Source organism: Cydia fagiglandana, chromosome Z (assembly GCF_963556715.1).
Source record: "Cydia fagiglandana chromosome Z, ilCydFagi1.1, whole genome shotgun sequence".
Classification (NCBI taxonomy): domain Eukaryota; kingdom Metazoa; phylum Arthropoda; class Insecta; order Lepidoptera; family Tortricidae; genus Cydia; species Cydia fagiglandana.
In genome coordinates this window covers 21,037,669-21,058,158 of record NC_085959.1, presented here as the reverse complement: position 1 = coordinate 21,058,158, position 20,490 = coordinate 21,037,669, and the positions used below count along the sequence as shown (strand labels likewise).

Genomic DNA, 20,490 nt, shown 5'->3' with positions numbered 1-20,490 from the left:
TGAATATTTAATGGTTTCAGAAAGATATTGTCAATCAAAATAATGTTATGATACAAATGTGGCTACTACATGAATGAACTCTGATTATTTTATACTAATCATAATAATCGACCGTCGAATGATAAAATAAGCACGCACCAATATCCATAATAACTTCATACATGAGTGCTATCACTAATAATAAAACCAATTTCGCGTAGGGATGTGACGACCCCATCGCCCGCTAGCTTTCTCAGTACAAGTCCCCGCCTTTGCCTACTTACTCCTTGGCTACCATTACTTTGAACTAATTAATAACTTACCTACAGCACATATGCGAAAGTATTTTACTGGTTACAGAACGTTGGATTGGTCTAAAGATGAATACATTTTAAATTCCTTTCGATCGACTCTATTTATAAAATTTTAAAAGTAGTTCGCTCCGCTAATTATGGTCGGTGTAACTTGATTTGTGTGATTTTGTCTCAGTACCGTAAGATGGGGTGAGTAGGGATTGAGGGGGCAGAAGGGATGCGGATGTTTTAGTTACTACTTTGATTTTCTCGTTCAGATTGGTCAAAGAGTAATTTATTATACTTTTAGACATATATATTTGTTTTTCTTGTGGCATCACTGAGTAGCCAAATTATAACATCAAAAACTGTTATCACTAGAAGGACTGAAACCAGGATAATGGGGACCATCATGCGTAAGAGGAGCGATAACATAGAGGTACAATAATATAGATAGGAAACGGGGGAGGGGCCAAATGACCGAACTTAGATACACTTATAGATCTTTCAGTAGGAGTAGCAGAGAAAGCGGTATTATTGCTTGTCCTTGTCACAGTCTCAGTTTTTGTTTGTTCCCCACCATACATATAGTATGGTTTATGGTGGGCAAAAAATAACCCGACCGAATGACGTAGATCGTTTTTGATATTTAAAACGTGTTTTTAATATTGTCGCCTTGCGTATGTTTCGTCACTCACGGGGGTACGCGTACACCACTTCTATAGGATGCTACCTTCTATGAGCGATAAGGACGAGCGGAGAGAGGAACGGAGAGCAGATTAAGGCAAGCTAATCCAAAATTCACAATGCGAAAGTTTTACCCGATACAATTTTTCCATCTCACCCCATTTGTTATTCCATAATATAACCCCAAGTGGGTGTGGTGCGATTTCGCAATTTTATGAAAACGACCGATAATCATTAAAAAAACTAAAATTACAAATATACAAATCAACGACTTTTGAATGTCGGGTTTCTCCCTACTCACCCCATTTTACGGTACGTACAATATGTCCAGTTTTGATTGTACATTTCTCGGTGAAGGTTGAAACAGGCAACCACAAAACAATGAAAGTTATAAGTCAGTTATAACTGACGTGTCGAACTTCGAACGTTAGTACCTATATGGCAGTTCATTTTTACACGGATTCACATAAAATGTTTGCAAACATGTTTTGAGAGTTTGGCACACTAAATTATTAAGAAATGTAACATTAAAGTCATTTACCTTTACCGTACCTTCAAGTCTCTTTATAAAGAGACTTGAAGGTACTGTTATAGGAACTATAAGCATGGGTTCCATAAGCTTTAGAATCATCGAGCTGTAAGTAAAAAAAAATCACAGATAAATCCGTAATAGGCCGACAACAGACATTCGTACAATAGAAATAATAAAGAAAAGTATCAAGATTCAATCTCAAATCTACCCTCTATATTGTATTATTAAGTTTTGTTACGTGGAGGCGACGGTCCCACGAACCAACTTTAGCCTGGCCGGTTGGGATGTCGCTGTGTTGTCAATTAGGAACAACACAGCGTTGTTTAGTTGGCCCTTTATTTAAAATATGCGTGTAAATACGCTCGTTTTTTATATAAATATTCTACTTTTCGTCGTTGGCGGCCGGATCACCTACACATGTACCTATTTAATAATGACAAATTAACCTCAACTCACTGTGATAATAAAGAAACACGAATAAGTATAGGAAGCATTACCCACTCTAAATTAAGTATTAACATTCAGGGCACATCTGATCCTAGAATGATTTTGTTAAAAGCTTAAATCAAAGCTAGACCGTTTTCAAGCTCAGTGTCGAGAATAATTATTCACGTAGGTTCTAATTTTAATTCGAAGAGAGGTATCGTGGCGTTCACTAATTGAGCAGACAATTAGACGAGCCCCACCTTCATTAAAGTAGGTGAAATACCATCTCGCCGATAACTTTCAGGGTTCGTGTAACGCATTTAACGTGTTTACCTTTCTTTAGCTTGTGTTAGCCTAGCTAGTCAAATAAAGTTATTACTTTATACTTTTAATAAATAAAGTTACTTTTAATAAATAAATAAAGTTATTACTTTATACTTTTAATAAATAAAGTTACTTTTAATAAATAAAATAAAGTTATTACTTTATATTTTCCGTAAAAATGATCACCGTCCTTTAAGAAACAACAGTTTTTTAGGGGATTATTTATGATTATGACACAAGAAATCGTTAAATAACCCCATAGTAGTTAATCAGCTTGGAAAGTATTTTTTGTATCTACCTTGTGTTTTCCTATTTCCTATGCCTATCTGCAATATTTTATTTATTTTGCGACTATGGCATAAATATTACATAAATATCATGTACCTACTAACAGAAGAAAATTGCTACGTAAATAATTGTTATTCGTTTTAGTAACATCTAACACATGCATACATGCAGAGTCGGTGGTGTCAGTTACATTTAAGCGTTCTTTTCCCTAGTTTTTCCTCTTTGTACTCAATGCCTTAAGAGACTGTTTTGAACGGGAGTCCGGAAGGGAGGCTGCACACGCTCTGCTTCATTTTAGGGTCTCTTAGGCAAACAAGGTATCTTTATCATTTTATTACTACATCAGCTATTTTGAACCAAAAGTCTAATAAATATGCCGTGTTGGTATAAAAATCATGGCGAATTCACAAAATTGGCGATAGGTATTACAAATTATTGTGGATTTAGACCGCTATATCCCGCGGTACAATTCGGCGACCGTGAATATCATAACCTTGGCATGGTTTAATATATATACTTGGTCAAGCAAATCTTGTCAGCAAAAAAAGGCGAGAAATTCAAATTTTCTATGAGATGATATCCTTTCGCGCCTACATTTTTCAAATTTACCGCCTTTTTCTACTGACAAGATTTGCTTGACCAGCTATAATAACACTTATTACCAAAAAAGTCAAAGAGCTGGCGCAGGATAGGGAAAGCTGGAAGATACTCCACCGACAAGAGAATACCTCTTAAGTTAATGATTAATGACGATGATCATGCTTTGATTTAAAAACGTGAGCTCTGGTAGCGAACCTTTGGCTTGTGGATTAAACCGCACTTACCCGGCATGGTGGCATGACCACTTATGCACAAAATAGAAAACATGGAAAACTCATGCCACCGTTATCACTACCCGGTAATAGCCTTTATTTTTATGCTAGGTACAGTCTCCATAAGATATATTGGAGCGACCAAGGTGCTATTTAAAACAAAAAATATTACTTTGCTAATTCGCGAAAAGATAACGTGCTAGTCAATCAGTGCTAACAAGGTTAGAGTGCGTGTTCAGACATTTTTGAGCACCTCGGCCGCTCCGATATATTGGATGGTGTTGCTGTAAAGTGAGTGATTTCCGAACGTAAAAAAATGGGAGGTGTCAAAACGTGGTCAAAACCACGTCAAAACAAATTTATTTGATATTTTAGTTGTCAAGTTCAAATCGACAACAAATGGCAGTTTTTGTACGTGTATAGTATAAAACTTTAAAAAATCACTATGGGGTCATTCCATAAGAAACGCTACCAAAGGGTTGAAAAATGAAAACTGGTTTAAGAAGTCAAAACTAACCTATTTCCATAGAAAACATACCGAACCTTCATGTCACAAAAAAGAACCGAAAAAAAAGTGTTTTTTTATGGTAGCTCCTGTACAAAAAAAATATTTTTAATTTTTTTTGCATTTAATCCTGTGATGTGGGGTGTCGTTGGATAGATCTTTCAAAATGAATAGGTGTCACCATCAACAAGTTTTTGATTAAGTGAATATTTTCGGAAATATTCGCATCGAAAGAAAAATAATTATGATATCTTCGAGAAACAGTTTTTATTGTTAAGATAATGTATTTTAAAATAATTCATCATTTATTACTTATATTTTTAATCGAATTTATTAAAAAGACAATAATTTCAATAAAATGAGCCATAATTTCGTATAAATCTGTCTTAATTTCGTACTCGTAACACCCGAAACGAACCATGAGTAACACCCGAAACAGGTAATTTATTTTATTAAAATTAAATAAGAAGTGATACTAAGTGTTACTTCAGTGTTTCAGTAGACTATACTAACTATTATTACTTGACATAAATAAAACTGGAGCTTACTTGATAAAATTCGCTTAATTATGCATTTTGGTACTGATGGTCAGAAGGTACCCTAATAGCATTTTCTTGTAGGGATTTTGTTGGGCCTTTGTTTACGTATTAGTTGGGCAACCGTTATATTTGGCCGTACGATTTGCTGGAGGGCCCTCGACAAAGGCCCTCCCGAAGATTCCCAACAGAGGGCCATAAGAGTAATTTTTTCGTTGGGCCTATTTAAATTAATCATACAATTATTCAACGGTGGTGGTTTTGGTTGGGCCGTGGTTGGGGCTATACACATTTGTTTGATGGTTGGTTAATTGTTACATTTGGCCGTACGATTTGCTGGAGGGCCCTCGACAAAGGCCCTCCCGAAGATTCCCAACAGAGGGCCATTAGAGTAATTTTTTCGTTGGGCATATTTAAATAAATCATACAATTATTCAACGGTGGTGGTTTTGGTTGGGCCGTGGTTGGGACTATACACATTTGTTTGATGGTTGGTTAATTGTTACATTTGGCCGTATGGCTTGCTGTAGGGCCAACTGCAAAAAAATAAAAAAGGGCAATTTTTTCGTTGTGCTTCTGTTTGCAAATTCAACAATTACCCAACGGCAAGTCAGGTAGGTCGGTAGGTAGTCGTGCACCAGGTTGAAGGCCCAACACAGCTTGTCCCACAAAGGGCCAACATTGTAACTTTAACGTTGGGCCTTGTGTAGGATTCTTACAATACTACCGTAGGTAAATAGTTGTGTAATTTATAGTGTGCCTACAGTCTAATTATGTAATGGGCTTTTGTTTACGAGTCCTACAGTTACCCTACGTTAAGTAAGTGGTTGTGTAATACGACGTTGGGCCTTTGCTGATAAATATTACAATTACACTACGGTAGGCATTGGTTGTATCCACATGAAGGCCCTAGGCAGCAGTTGTTGTTAATCTTCTCTGTATCGTTCCAATTTTAGTATATGTACTGCCGAAGCAAGTACACTTACTATACACTCTAATTTGTATATATACTAACCGCACTTCGAAACTTCGTAAGCGAGATTTATGTTTTCTGAGATTTAAATTGAGAAAATGTTGGTAAAATACAATTTTTTTAATTTATGTAATAATTTTATAGTTATAGCTATTAGATTTATAAGTTACTTTTAAAAAATATTATGATTATATCCGGAATAATCGAGAAAATAACTATAACTTCGATGTTTGGAGACAGTAACGACATCTAGTGACGCCACAAGCAAACTCAACTGGTATTGTTGGGCATCAGTACCACAGCCAATGTTGGTAAATGCGATATTTGTGCTCACTGGGCCAACGAATGTTATCGTTGTTTAGCCACCGGTACCAAAATACACAAAGGCCCATTGTTAGGCGTCAGTGCCACAGCCAATGTTGGTAAATACGATGTTTGTCATCATTGGGCCATCGGATGATATCTTTGACTAGCCAACGTTACCAAAATACACAAAGGCCCATTGTTGGGCATCCGTGCCACCGCCAATGTTGGTAAATGCAGTATTCGTCACCATTGGGCCAACGAATGTTATCGTTGTTTAGCGAACGGTAGCAAAATACACAAACGCCCATTGTTGGGCCTCAATGCTACAGCCAATGTTGGTAAATGCGATATTTGTCATCATTGGGCCATCGTATGATATCGTTGATTAGCCAACGTTACCAAAATAAACAAAGGCCCATTGTTGGGCATCAGTGCCACAGCCAATGTTGGTAAATGCGATATTCGTCACCATTGGGCCATCGGATAATATCGTTGATTAGCCAACGTTACCAAAATACACAAAGGCCCATTGTTGGGCATCAATGCTACAGCCAATGTTGGTAAATGCAATATTTATCGTCATTGGGCCATCGGATGATATCGTTGATTAGCCAACGTTACCAAACTAAACAAAGGCCCATTGTTGGGCATCAGTGCCACAGCCAATGTTGGTAAATGCGATATTTGTCATCATTGGGCCATCGGATGATATCGTTGATTAGCCAACGTTACCAAAATACACAAAGGCCCATTGTTGGGCATCAATGCTACAGCCAATGTTGGTAAACGCGATATTTGTCGTCATTGGGCCATCGGATGATATCGTCGATTAGCCAACGTTACCAAGATAAACAAAGGCCCGTTGTTGGGCATCAATGCTACAGCCAATGTTGGTAAATGCGATATTTGTCGTCATTGGGCCATCGGATGATATCGTCGATTAGCCAACGTTACCAAAATAAACAAAGGCCCATTGTTGGGCATTAGTGCCACAGCCAATGTTGGTAAATGCGATATTTGACATCATTGGGCCATCGGATGATATCGTTGACTAGCCAACGTTACCAAAATACACAAAGGCCCATTGTTGGGCATCCGTGCCACAGCCAATGTTGGTAGATGCGGTATTCGTCACCATTGGGCCAACGAATGTTATTGTTGTTTAGCGAACGGTAGCAAAATACACAAAGGCCCATTGTTGGGCATCACTGCCACTGCCAATGTTGGTAAATGCGATATATGTCATCATTGGGCCAATGAATATTATCGTTGTTTAGCCAACGGTACCAAAATACACAAAGGCCCATTGTTGGGCATCTGTGCCACAGCGAATGTTGGTAAATGCGATGGTGGGCCAATACAAAATTAATGTTGGCTACGGAACGAACCTCATCCCAACGTTTTCCCTACCGTTGGCACCGTGGGCCCCAACGAAAATGCTACTAGGGTATAGGCCAATTCGCGTAACGCCCGAGACAGCTACTTTTTAGTGATTCTCTCGTTATTTCTCTTATACTTTAATAATGTGCGTACAGGAAAGGAAAATATTATCAAAGTAGTAGATGAATCAATAGTTATAACCTCCTAGTTCCTGTTACAATATCGGATAAAACCTTATTTTATGAGTTCAAGTGTAACACCCGAAACGGTGGAATGACCCTATGCTGAAAAGAATACTGCAAGTATATTATGTTTTATTTTTTTGCTAAATTGTTAGATAATGTATGTATTTTTTATTGAATTAATGATAATAAAAAAACAAGAAATCACTTTTCTTTTAAAACTATTATCAAAGAGAATAGATAGTATAGAGGGCTATTGCCAAAGTAAATTTTGTAGTCACGGTACATTTACTGCCATCTATCGACACACGATTAAACCTGAAAATAAAATTGAAAATGTATAAATTAATCAAAGTATGTTTACGGAATGACTTTTAATTTTTATTGTTCCATACTGACCCATGTTCTTTCACTGATATGTATTAAAATTGTTAAATATCAAATGGTGTCGTCAACGCTATCTAGCCGAGAATAGGCCAAAGGTGTGTGCGCCATCTATACGAGAATGACTTTTTCTTGATTTCCGAACCAACGTTTTTTCTTAGACGTTATTTATCTTATACGGAGCTTTGCTATTATCTACTCGACTCAGTAATCACAAGTAAAAAATGCGTCAGCCTGTTTATGGGTTAAATCAGACTCACTCTCGTTTAAGCTAAAATGTATGAAAGATATCGTAATCTTACTGTCTGGCGGAAAGTATAGGTAATTTTTTTAGCGCATAATTGATTTTCAAGTTTTATAAGACGGTACCTATAAAACTTTGTACTTTTTTAATTTTTTTAGTTTTAAATTAAATCAAAATGACATAAAAATTGTAGGTATTAGATGTTTGCAAATACATCTAACATTAAACTAATAAAATGTCGTGTAAAATTCAGTCTAGCGGAATACTTTGGATGAAACATGTTACCATTATAGAGCATCAAAAAATAAACAAGGAACTTGGGATTATAGGTACCTACATCTACATACTATCCTTGGTATACTTAATCATCAGATCAGACCATCAGATATAATTAGATATAATAAAATTTATTGCCAACGATGAGTTTATAAATCATAATGCAGTTGAAACCATATATAGTATACTACTCTTTGGTTGAAACTATAAGCAGCATTCCATTCTGTCGATTTTGACTACGGAAGATTGAAATGCAAGTAGACGGTATACAGATTACCAACGTGTTTATCTTAACAGTTACCTACTTATTTTCTGTAATTTATATACTAAGTTCTTGACCTGAATTTATCTGGAACTCATTATTTTAAACAGTGTATGGTTGCTATCCTTCATCGCCTTTGCACATGATATCCATTAACGAGACGATTGTTTATTTTTTTAGACAGACATATGGACCTACTTCCAGTAAAAAATATTCGCACGTAGTTTTTATATTGTTAGTATCTATCTAGTAGTGCTAATTAATAATATGATGGGCAAAGCTCTGCAGAGATTCACAAGTACATGCTCAATAAGTTTAACCTGTGTGATAGTAATAATAAAGTTTCCTATATTTTCTTGTGTAACTTAAGTAGGTATTAAGCATCAAAAGCATCAAATCCACACTAACTACGCGTCAAAAGTGTCTATCATTCACACACAAGAAAATTGAGTATTCTCCTTTAGCCGAATATGACCAAAAGACATAAATATATATTTTTTCTCTGTCTATTACCTCAGGAAAATATGTCGAGTTATTCGAGCGGTGGTGGCCCAGTGGATATGACGTCCGACTTCCCGGAGGTCGGGGGTTCAAATCCTGACTCGTACCGATGAGTTTTTTCGGAACTTATGTACAAAATATCATTATATTTACCACTAGCTTTTCGGTCAAGGAAACATCGTGCGGAAACCTTAATACATCTGCGAATAAATACAAAGGTGTATGTGAAGTCCCCAATCCGCATTGGGGTAGCGTGTGGCTATAGCCCAAGCCCTTTCGTGCATGAGAGGAGGCCTGTGCCCAGGAGTGGGACGTATATAGGCAGAATTATTATTATTATTCGAGTCCACGGTGTACATCTAGTAGATTATAATTAGATTGTAACAGATACTTTGAACTCATACTGAAGAGATATCTCTGTCTGGAAAAGTATTCCAGGATGGCAAATTCTTTTGCGTTGTTTCATCCGCTACCAATGATGCTAACTGCACCTACATCGCACATTTTCATAAAGTGCAAGAGTAGGGGGAGCTGTCACGGAGGCAGCTTGTCTGCGAGACGGGAAATCCAATTGAATAAAGTCATGTTGCATTTGTTTACGTTTTCTTCATTCTCCAGCGAGCGTTGCGTTGGGTTGCAAACATCGTAGCTGTCTCTGCACGCATCTGTACTTAAATGAAAATTGAAGCAGTACCTTAATAAACATAATACGGTTTTCGTCCACGTGTCCACGGGATACAGCTAGTCTAAACCTTCTACGGCACCTACTAGTCTATATAAAGAGATAAATGATATGATATAATGTTCCTTACTAATTTCTAAGTTCGTTACTAACGTTTAACCTTTTTTATTTTAAATAAACAGTATCATATGTACAATGTTAAGAAATCAGGTTTCGAATAACGAAGTTACTGGAGGAAGGCCTCAAGATTGCTGATGAAATTTATGTCTGTATTGTATTGTGATCTAAAATAGCACTACGTTTTTTGAAAAAAAATGGTGGTGTTCCTAGTGCACCTTTGATATAGGTAGAGGGCGGTTTATGTTTGAAGAAATGTTACTCTTAACAGTTGACATATGTATCATATCCATAACCGTATCGTAATAAGATTCTAAAATTCTAATCGTTTCTAGGTGAAGTTAGTGTCCGATTCGTTCTAAAGACTTCCGTAATACTAGGCATCGTTTCCGATGGTTCAAACCTTTGTATACCTAGTAGTTTATGTATATGCTCCAGCAGTAGAAGCTTTATAATTTTTTTGTAAATTGGTTTGAAAAAGGGTTATGTCCATAAGGTTATTTCATTTTTAATGTCAATACACGATTACCTCGTTTGAGAAGGACAAAAATAAAACATATTTCTGAAAGTCATATTTTAGTAAGAAGGCAGCGGTAACGTTTGACACCATTAAGTTGCGAGTCGCGTCGTATACACTCGTTGGCGGATCATGTCGGACTAGCTAAAATTGCAAAGAAATCCCGCTGGCTGCCGGCCGCCCGCTCCGCCTAATTGTGGCTTGGGTGGCGATTTATTTGTGAATCATGTGCTGAAGTGTTCTATGTGTAAACATTGCCATATGAATACCAATGTACCAAGATGTATTAAAGGGAGCAATTTTGGTAATGTTTTCGATATATGTAGAACAATGAACTTGTATCATAAGCACACGCGGATAGACAAAATTAAATAGATCGATGTATTATAGTCTCAGCCAAAGTGACATAATATATTTTACAGTACATATGGTGCTAATTTACCGCCCAGTGCGATAACTAGCACTATACATGCGTAGGTACCTATGAGAATTTAAAGGGCCATATGTACTATAAAACATTGTACCTACATTTTACAATACACGTGCTAAAAGTAGCATTAGTCAAAGTAATTAGTAAGTCAATCCTAATGTTATGACATTCCAAATTCCAGTATTCCAAATTTTATAATAAAGGCAGAAATAATATCACTGTTTTTGAAATTGTAATTATAATAATAGCAATGTTATGTGTAATTTGTAGCTTTATAATGTTTATTGACCTACAAATTAACTCAGTTAGTACGTTATTAAGTTAACAGTTTCTAGTCGAATATAATATATGGCTTTGTCTGGGACTCATAAGAATAATATATGGCTTTGTCTGGGACTCATAACCTACGAATTGTATAAAGTAAAATAAATACCTACAGCGTTAGGAGTGTAAAAAGTTATTTTCGTGTAAGTATCTGCGCCAAAAGGGGCTGCCGAAACGTTTTAAGGGCGGGGCGTGTTCGGCGGCTTTGCCCAATCACTAAACTCTTATTAAGGTCGTCATTCTGTATATTCGCCTATATATAGCACGATATTAATTACCCGTTGACCCATATTGTCATGATCTCTTATTTATTCATTGATATAACTTAATAACATTTTTTTTATTAGCCTGTTATACCTATTGTCCCACTGCTGGGCAAAGGCCTTGGTTTCCACAACTCTTTTTCCGGCCAGTTACTGATGAAGGCGTCTAAGTCGTCCCGCCATCTCCGTCTGGACCTGCCACGTCCGCGCTTTTCTTGCGGCATCCACTTGGTGGCTATACTACACCAATCCGGATGCATGCGCGAGACGTGACCCGCCCAGTCCCACTTCAGTCTGGCGGTCTTCTCCCCCACGTCAGCTATGCGTGTTGTGGAGGGATGTTAATAACATTAATCTATCTTAATAATTAGTAATGTTTTTTTATAACTTTACAGGTGACCTCCGAGGATCTGTACTGGGAGGGTGAGGAAGATGCGTCGAACGAGTTCCTTGAGGTTAAAGAACATGAAAGCGGTCTCGCCGGTCACCTGTCAAGAATAAAACGGCAGTTTGATTTCTTCAACATTTTCTGTAAGTAAATGATGAAGTACTATTATAACTAGTAATATAAGTAACATTTTAGTATACGTTAAGATTGCATTGGGGTAACTTCATAATCGGGATAGCTTCAAAAATCTCTAATATCTAAATACTAAGTAAACCAGGAGCACCCGTAGGTACTTTGGCAACACGCTACTGCAACGATTGCCAAGGCATCATGCTTACTATTACTTACAGTAGAAAGTACTTCTAGTTTAGTTCTTTTACCCGTGAACAAGACGCATGTATCTGCGTCGATAAAACGGGAGGTCCAAAACAATACAAAAAGGTAAATCAAGGACCATAAGCCGATCGATATAAGTCTACTTCTAGTTTATTATTTGCAATTTTCAAAGTAAATCCGCTTTTGTAAAGCCATTGATGATTTTGACTTGTTGTGCGTATTTATTATATAAGTAAGGCAATGGCGATGTTATTTATTCGTCGTAAGAGTTAGACTCTTGTCGGTGTAGCTCTCTCCATTTGACTCTATCCAGGGCCGCCTCCTTGATTTCCTTAATACGACATTACAGCTACCTTTTCTTTTATTTGTGTTATGTAGCTTATCCTCGTCCTTCCTCTTCCTCTCTTGCCTGCAATCTTTCCTTCTTATTTATTATCAGCGGTTCTTTTCTAATAACTTTTTTGTGCTTAGCTCCTGTGGCGGATTTGCCCTAAGGCACAGTAGGCCCGGGCCTAGGGCGGCAAGATATTTAGGGGCGGCAAATTGTTACAAAAAATTCGCTGATGGTAACAAGAAATAACTCAAAATGTAGTAAATATTATGGGTGGGCTTGAAAGGGGCGGCTACAGGGTCTGGGGCCTAGGGCGGCAAAGATTGCAAATCCGCCACTGCTTAGCTCCATACAAGTATGGTGGTACAAGGTGATTGTTCCAACTGTCCTACTTGAAGTACAAAGTCGTCCAATTCCTACTTGAAGTACAATGTCGAGAACGAACAAATTCGTCGCGTGGAATTATTATTCATATAAACTAGTAAATGGTTTAAAAGTGGTTATAAAATCCTAATTTACTTACGATTTAATTTGACGATAGACAATAGATAACAATAGACAAAGGATTAGAAATCCACAAATTATACAAACACTGATGTAAGTTGATGTTTACCTATCGCTGGATAGTAATCAGCCATGTTTTTACAATAATTTAAGATCATGTAAGAAGATGAAAATGTAAGAAATGAATAAATGTTTCAGCTCCATCGTCGTCCACTACGCCGGAGCCGGAGGACCTCGAGGACACTAGCACGGACGACCCAGCTGCTGGCGTCGTACCGTAAGTACATACATAGCCCTACGGCGCGGTTCGGAAAATTAAAAGGCTGACTTAGACGCCGCGCGAATTCGCATGCCTTTTAGTTACATTGTGGACTGTTGGTTACGCCTTCACCCGACCGATCAAAAACCGCAATGGTATCAAACTCGCATGCGAGTTCTCGCGTCGTCTAAATCCGCCCTTAGAGATTCACTAGATATGAAATAGGAAAGATATGTGACGTCACACGGGTATAGGTACCTTATGGCGGTTGGCGCATACGCTATTGTTAACGCCGCTCCAATATTATTGCGACGATATGCGACGAAGCGCCAGCCGCCATAAGGTACCTTTTGCCGTAAAACGTCACATATCTTTACTATTTAATATCCAGTGAATCTCTAATTCGCTGCTAATCTTATGAATAGTTGACTGGCAAAGAAATGCCTTAAGGCATTAGGGTCATTCCATAAGAAACGCTACCAAAGAGTTGAAAAATGAAAACTGGTTTAAGAAGTCAAAACTAACCTATTTCCATAGAAAACATACCGAACCTTCATGTCACAAAAAAAAAAACCGAAAAAAAATGTTATTTTATGGTAGCTCCTGTACAAAAAAAATATTTTTATTTTTTTTGCATTTAATCCTGTGATGTGGGGTGTCGTTGGATAGATCTTTCAAAATGAATAGGTGTCACCATCAACAAGTTTTTGATTAAGTGAATATTTTCGGAAATATTCGCATCGAAAGAAAAATAATTATGATATCTTCGAGAAACAGTTTTTATTGTTAAGATAATGTATTTTAAAATAATTCACCATTTATTACTTATATTTTTAATCTAATTTATTAAAAAGGCAATAATTTCAATAAAATGAGCCATAATTTCGTATAAATCTGTCTTAATTTCGTACTCGTAACACCCGAAACGAACCATGAGTAACACCCGAAACAGGTAATTTATTTTATGTAAATTAAATAAGAAGTGATACTAAGTGTTACTTCAGTGTTTCAGTAGACTATACTAACTATTATTACTTGACATAAATAAAACTGGAGCTTACTTGATAAAATTCGCTTAATTATGCATTTTGGTACTGATGGTCAGAAGGTATAGGCCAATTTGCGTAACGCCAAAACAGCTACTTTTTAGTGATTCTCTCGTTATTTCTCTTATACTTTAATAATGTGCGTACAGGAAAGGAAAATATTATCAAAGTAGTAGATGAATCAATAGTTATAACCTCCTAGTTCCTGTTACAATATCGAATAAAACCTTATTTTATGAGTTCAAGTGTAACACCCGAAACGGTGGAATGACCCATTACTCTTAATGACACAAGAACATACAATCGAAGTTACGTTCTTTAATTTTTTAGGGTTCCGTACCGTACCAAAAAGGTACATAAGGAACCCTTATGGTGCGACTCTGTCCGTCTGTCTGTCATATTGCTATATATAGAAGAACTAAAGAAGCTATGGATTTGAAATTAGGAATAGTTATTTAAAATACATATGTGCCCTAGCATTCGTTGTTCTGCCGCCAGAGTGCAGCACTAGTGCACTTAGTAAACCATAGAGTAACCTATACAAACTAGGCCTTAAACAGTATTTTGACAAGTGTTCACTATGACATTGATGCATCAAGGCGGTTTGTTTATCGATCGAATATGCGAGAGTAATAGAGAGACAAAAACCGAACTTACGATTTTCGTGTTTCGCAGTAGGCTCTGTGATTGTGATAGTAACACCCTCTACACAGAGTTTTGCAGTAATATCCCCTATTCAAGAGACAATAATAATATTGTTAGCTGTTGACAAGTTTGATTTCTAATTGAACCTTTATTGCAGGTAGCCTTAAGAACAACTTCTTTAAATATGACAGCGCTATGACACATGTAAATTATAATTTTCGTGTTTTTCAGGTTCGATGATGAAAACGGCGATGGTTCCGGCGCGCACGTCCCTGTGGACACCTCGGAACCGAAAGAAAGTGAGTATAAAATATAGCCATTTTTCCAAACATAAACTTTGGCCTTTGCGACGAGTATCTAGCCCACTTATTGTTAGAAATTTGGCATACCTACATTAATATACAGTGGCGGATTTGCAGTCTTTGCCGCCCTAGGCCCCAAGCCTTGTAGCCGCCCCTTTCTCAGCATCAGCACCCATCATATTGACTACATTTAGATCAGGCAACGAAAAGATATATTATAGAGGGAAATGCTTGGGACACATTTTTACTTAGTAGTCAAAATTTTTTGATATGTTCACCGTTCACCTCCTAGATAGTCCAAATAAAGTTAGGTACAAAGTCAAAAATTGTGTTTCAAGCATTTCCCTCTATAGGTACCTTTTTTGAGAATTCGTTGCCAGGCCTGATAAATTTTGAGTCTTTTTTGTTATCATCAGCGAATTTTTTGTCACAATTTGCCGCCCCTAATATCTCGCCGCCCTAGGCCCGGGCCTACTGTGCCTTACTGGGAACTCCGCCACTGTTAATATAGTATATTTATTAAATACGTTGGTGCGAGTGAAATGTACAAATAATTTCGCGCAATAGTAATGTCAAAACAGATAAAGACGAGAACATGACGAGAATTTATACGAATTGGCTCGCAGTCTTTATTTAAAAGTTTTGCATCTATTTTATATTATGCTAAAGAATAGGCAGATCGAGTGATAAGGTTACAAAATCTGATATTTTTTTTATTAATGTTTCGCAGAGACGCTCCGCGTTACCTTCGTGGCAATGCAACCCTACCAGGAAGAATACTCCAACAGAGACTCGCCGCAGTTCCAGAATTTTTCCAAGTCCTTGGCCAATGCTGTAAACAAGATTTACGAAGAACAAGGCAGAAACAGAGAAATATCCGGCACTCAAAGAGCAAGCCTCGTTAGGATACAGTAAGTTGAAATTATACCGTCTTTAAAAAAAACCGTTTTTAATCCACTCTCTATGTGTACGTGACTTCAAGATGTCACGAGCGTAAGAGAATCAACTTAATTTTAACTAATTATGACGTATAAATAAATAACACTTGCACTGCGTCAGCCATCAAAACCGTCGCAGACTTGCCTCGGAGTAATAAACGACTGCTTCTACTCTCTCACTTAAACTCTATTGGCCTCACTTCGATTATTTCGGTAATTTATTTGTGTACTTATTACATTTTTAGTGTTTTTCACAGTCGATGGGTACTTGGTTACGCTGACACAAGTCATTAAGCGATTATGGGGTTCTCACAGTGCACATTTGAAGCGAGTTATTACGTTTCCGAATAAATCTGCAAAGGCGATGATTTATATTTTTAATTATAAAACTCTTCTTCATTGCGTTATCCCGGCATTTTGCCACGGCTCATAGGACCCTGGGGTCCTTTACAAGTATTCCCAAGAATTGGCGTAGACACTAGTTTTTACGAAAGCGACTGCCATCTGACCTGCCAACCCAGAACGGAAAACTAGGCCTTACGAGTATAAGTTCCGAAAAACTCATTGGTAAAGCCGGGGTTTGAACCTGCGACCTCCGGATTGAAAGTCGCACGCTATTACCGCTAGACTACCAGCGCTATAAGTACATATCTTCACAATGAGACGAGACGCAAAGATTTTACCAGGTGACGGAACGATTTGTACAATAAGTAGAGTCAAACGCTACTGCAATGGAGTTCCATTTTACATAATAACCTTGACGAGATTTAGTGGTACTTGCACAAACTATATCCTAGAGATGCCACGAATATTCGGCAACTATTCGGTATTCGGCCTATTCGGCCACTTTGCCGAATATTCGGTATTCGGCCGAATGTTGCTTACTATTACATAAAATGAAAAATTACACAAAAAAAAAAAATCAAAAACTAGGTATACTTAAAATTTAAAATGTTTTCTTGGAAAGTAGATAAATAAGAAGGCATATTTTTGAGCATTCGTTGATTATAAAATATTTTATTCTTATTATGAGTCTGATTTGATGGACTCTACTAAATTCATTAATACTGTTTAACATAAAATTATGTCTTAGCAAACGTTGTGCTTTGTTGGCGAACAGTTTTTTCATAATAATTGTGACTCAAAATGTCCGCATGTCATGCCGAATATTCGGTATTCGGCCAAATTCACTATTCGGGGCATCTCTACTATATACAGGGTGCTTCCTGTAACAGGAGCAATAAGTTAAACTAAAGGCTGTACTCCTCAAACTGACCAACATTTGTTCAGCAAGTTTTAAAAATTATGAATCCTTTAGACTTCCTCTTTTTCATACAAAATGAATATTGCCTTCAATGTACGCTGACATTAGTGTGTTTGACGTTACTTGTCACGATTTTAACACAACAAAATTTGCAATACATTGCGTCTTAGAATAAACTTTAAAGTGTAATAAAAATCGAACCATGAGTTATTTTCAAAGGTTGCTGAACAAATGTTGGTCAGTTTGAGGAGTACAGCCTACAGTTTAATTTATTGCTCCTGTTACAGAAAACACACTGAAAAAGGTCAAATACGGCGTTGAACAAAATATGGCAGAATTAATCTTCGTGTTAAGAAGTGGAGTGGAGTCACAAATATTTTTAACGCAGGCTGACACTGCAAACCCCTCGCACCCCCCGTGCGAGGGGTTTGCAGTGTCAGCGACGTCTGAGGTTAATAATTGTTCAAGTTTAGGTTCCATGTGAAGTTTGGTATCATTGTCAAGTAAATCAAAGATAGACGTAGATTTCATTTCAATCGGATCACCGGTTATCGATTCGCTTACAAATGTCCGCCTCCCTTTTCACACCCTTACGCTACGTCTTACGTAGGCGAACAACGCGCGAACGCGGCGCGGCGCGGCGCGGCGAAATCAATCCTTTGATGCCCATAGAAGTGTCCTACGTAAGCGATCTCGTTGCGAACGCGGTGCGGCGCGATTTGCACGCGAATGTCAGGCGGCGCGGCGGCGGCCGCTTTCGCCGCGCCGCGCCGCGCCGCGTTCGCGCGTTGTTCGCCTACGTAAGACGTAGCGTTATGGGATGATTTTTGAAATAAAACTTAAAAATTCCAGCAGTAAACTTGACTTTAGTAGTTTATAATATACCATTATTATATATCAAGATGAAGGTGCGAGTCCCCCCCCCCTCCAACTCTAAAAATTTACATCAAAAATCTTGGTGGCTCCACTTTTTAAATCCATCCTTGGGGTCCTGAAGACCAATCTTGTCAAAGGAAATCTTTTGTTTACACAACGCCACAGTTCACGTGCTACAAGTACGACTAATTAAAATGTATCTTTTTTATTTTTATAATATTGTGTCTATAATAAAGAGATATTCTAAGCTACTTCCTTTTGATATTCACGTTATTTTTGTTAAATAAGGATTAGTCTGAAACGTCAATGTCACCGTATCCTTCGTGTTTTAAAAACACTATAGCACTTGTCGTGTTGACGAGAAATGCGTCTTGAAACTCTCGCAACGCTCAAGATTACAGCTTGCAATTGTATTTTACTACATTTACTTCGTACATTTGCATAACAAATAAATACCTAGAATAAATTTAAAACTGGAAAAATTACTGTCTTGGGTGAGACTTGAACTCACGGCCTCTGGATCGATACTCCAGCGCTCTGCCATCTGAGCCACCCGACCATCATCCATAGCCAGCAAATCTTTCCACCAGAGGCCGTGAGTTCAAGTCTCACCCAAGACAGTAATATTTCAACTTTTAAATTTATTCTAAGCTTAATAACATCGTTCGCAGACGTTTCTGCTAGTTAAAAATTAAAATAAATACCTATCGTTCCAGATCTCGAGCCACTGACGACTTCTCATGCAAGGTGACGCTGGACATCGTAACAACGGGTTATTACGACATGGACAAGATCGCCAGGATCCTCCAGGATCACATCCACAACCGCCGCTCGCTGGAGGGTGTGGTGGTTAGCGAAGCGGACTTTAGCGCCACTAACGTCGACCCAGGTCTGTATACAATACTGGCGACAGCCTCATTGCTCGAGTTTAACACACACCGCTCTAGGCCCACTTGCACCATTCCACTAACCCGGGGTTAACTAGTTAAACCTGGAGTTGCCATGGTTACCAGTACAATTTGACACTGGGTTGACGGTTAAACCGCTTAACCCCGGGTTAGTGGGATGGAGCAAGTGGCCCCTAGTGTGTAAGCGATACAGCACACAATATAGCGATGTCGTGCTCGCACTAGATCTACGTGCAGATTTGCATGCTATGTTACTTACAAAATAAGCGGCACACCGAGTACAGCAGCTTACCAGGTCCGGTAAAATTTGGAGAGCGGAATTGATTATCAGAATGTATTGAGGTAGTAAGAAGGTAAAGTATTTTAATATTGCAGGTTCATTCGTGTTTATTTATGGTTTTAGTTTTCATATTCTGTTTTTGTTAACAATATTGTTATGAATTTTATTTCTTAGCATACACAAAACCCAAGCAAGTAATTTCATGAAAAGATACACTATGGAAATAGTAATACTTCAATTACTTTGAGAAAATCACTGCAGAAATCTCATGTAATATGGACAACTTAACACGTTTTGTTCTTCACTAACATCAATAAAAACAACAATATTAGACAAGTGGACTTAGTAACACGTAATAATATTGTACTATATGTACTCTAGGCACTCTAGCCTATAAATAAGTTTACATATACATTTGAATATATGTTACGTAGCATCAAATGAGTCGTGCCCGGACGACTGGGTCCGCTGCGACGGCGGAGCGTGCCACCCGGGCTACACACGCTGCAACGGCGTCAAAGACTGCTCAGATGGCGCTGACGAGGCCGGCTGTCCGTCGGGTATACAAGTTTATTCATCATTTATTTCTATACAATATATTTTTGCATTTATTTCTTTATGTTTTTTAATATTTTTTTTTCTATGACCGCAAAAAGACGATTCCATTAATGAAATACCTAGAGGTGAAGAAAATCTGCCGCTTCCTGAAACCGAGAGACCCAGTTCTGCAGTGAACCCAGACGAGTCATCTTCAAATGCAGGTAAGATATTGGAAATAAATACATCTAATTGAACAGTAAGAAATATTGAGAAAAAACGATTACTTTTCACCACAGAGGTAGAGTATAGAATAGTAAACTTTGTATCCCCTAATTTGGCAGCTGAATTAGATGACGCTGTAGGACGCCATATGGTTTATGGTAACTGGATTGTCAAATGTTAGTGTTATCGCATAATGTATGTACAGTCACCATCATATATATCGGAGCGGCCAAGGTGGTCACAATATCTGAACACGCGCTCTAACGCCTTGACAATAGAGGCGTGATCAGATATTTGTGAGCGCCTTGGCCGCTCCGATATATCTGATGGCGACTGTACAGATAGGCATTCAGTGTAAAATTAGAAATATAATTTTTTGGAGTTTACAATGTAAAAAAAGAAGAGATGTCATCTCTTCTGCAACCGAT

The 20,490-nt window shown here is 37.8% G+C and overlaps 1 protein-coding gene across 1 annotated transcript in view; it reads left to right on the top strand.

Annotated features, from left to right (window-relative positions):
• LOC134679297 (basement membrane-specific heparan sulfate proteoglycan core protein) overlaps window positions 1-20,490 on the top strand; it is a 181,665-nt gene that overhangs the window by 32,428 nt on the left and 128,747 nt on the right. Inside the window, exons 2-8 of the mRNA XM_063538194.1 lie at window positions 11,619-11,754; window positions 12,981-13,059; window positions 14,964-15,031; window positions 15,765-15,945; window positions 18,829-19,001; window positions 19,735-19,860; window positions 19,957-20,061. Coding sequence (XP_063394264.1) covers window positions 11,619-11,754; window positions 12,981-13,059; window positions 14,964-15,031; window positions 15,765-15,945; window positions 18,829-19,001; window positions 19,735-19,860; window positions 19,957-20,061 — 868 coding nt within the window. The remainder of the gene's footprint in view (window positions 1-11,618; window positions 11,755-12,980; window positions 13,060-14,963; window positions 15,032-15,764; window positions 15,946-18,828; window positions 19,002-19,734; window positions 19,861-19,956; window positions 20,062-20,490) is intronic.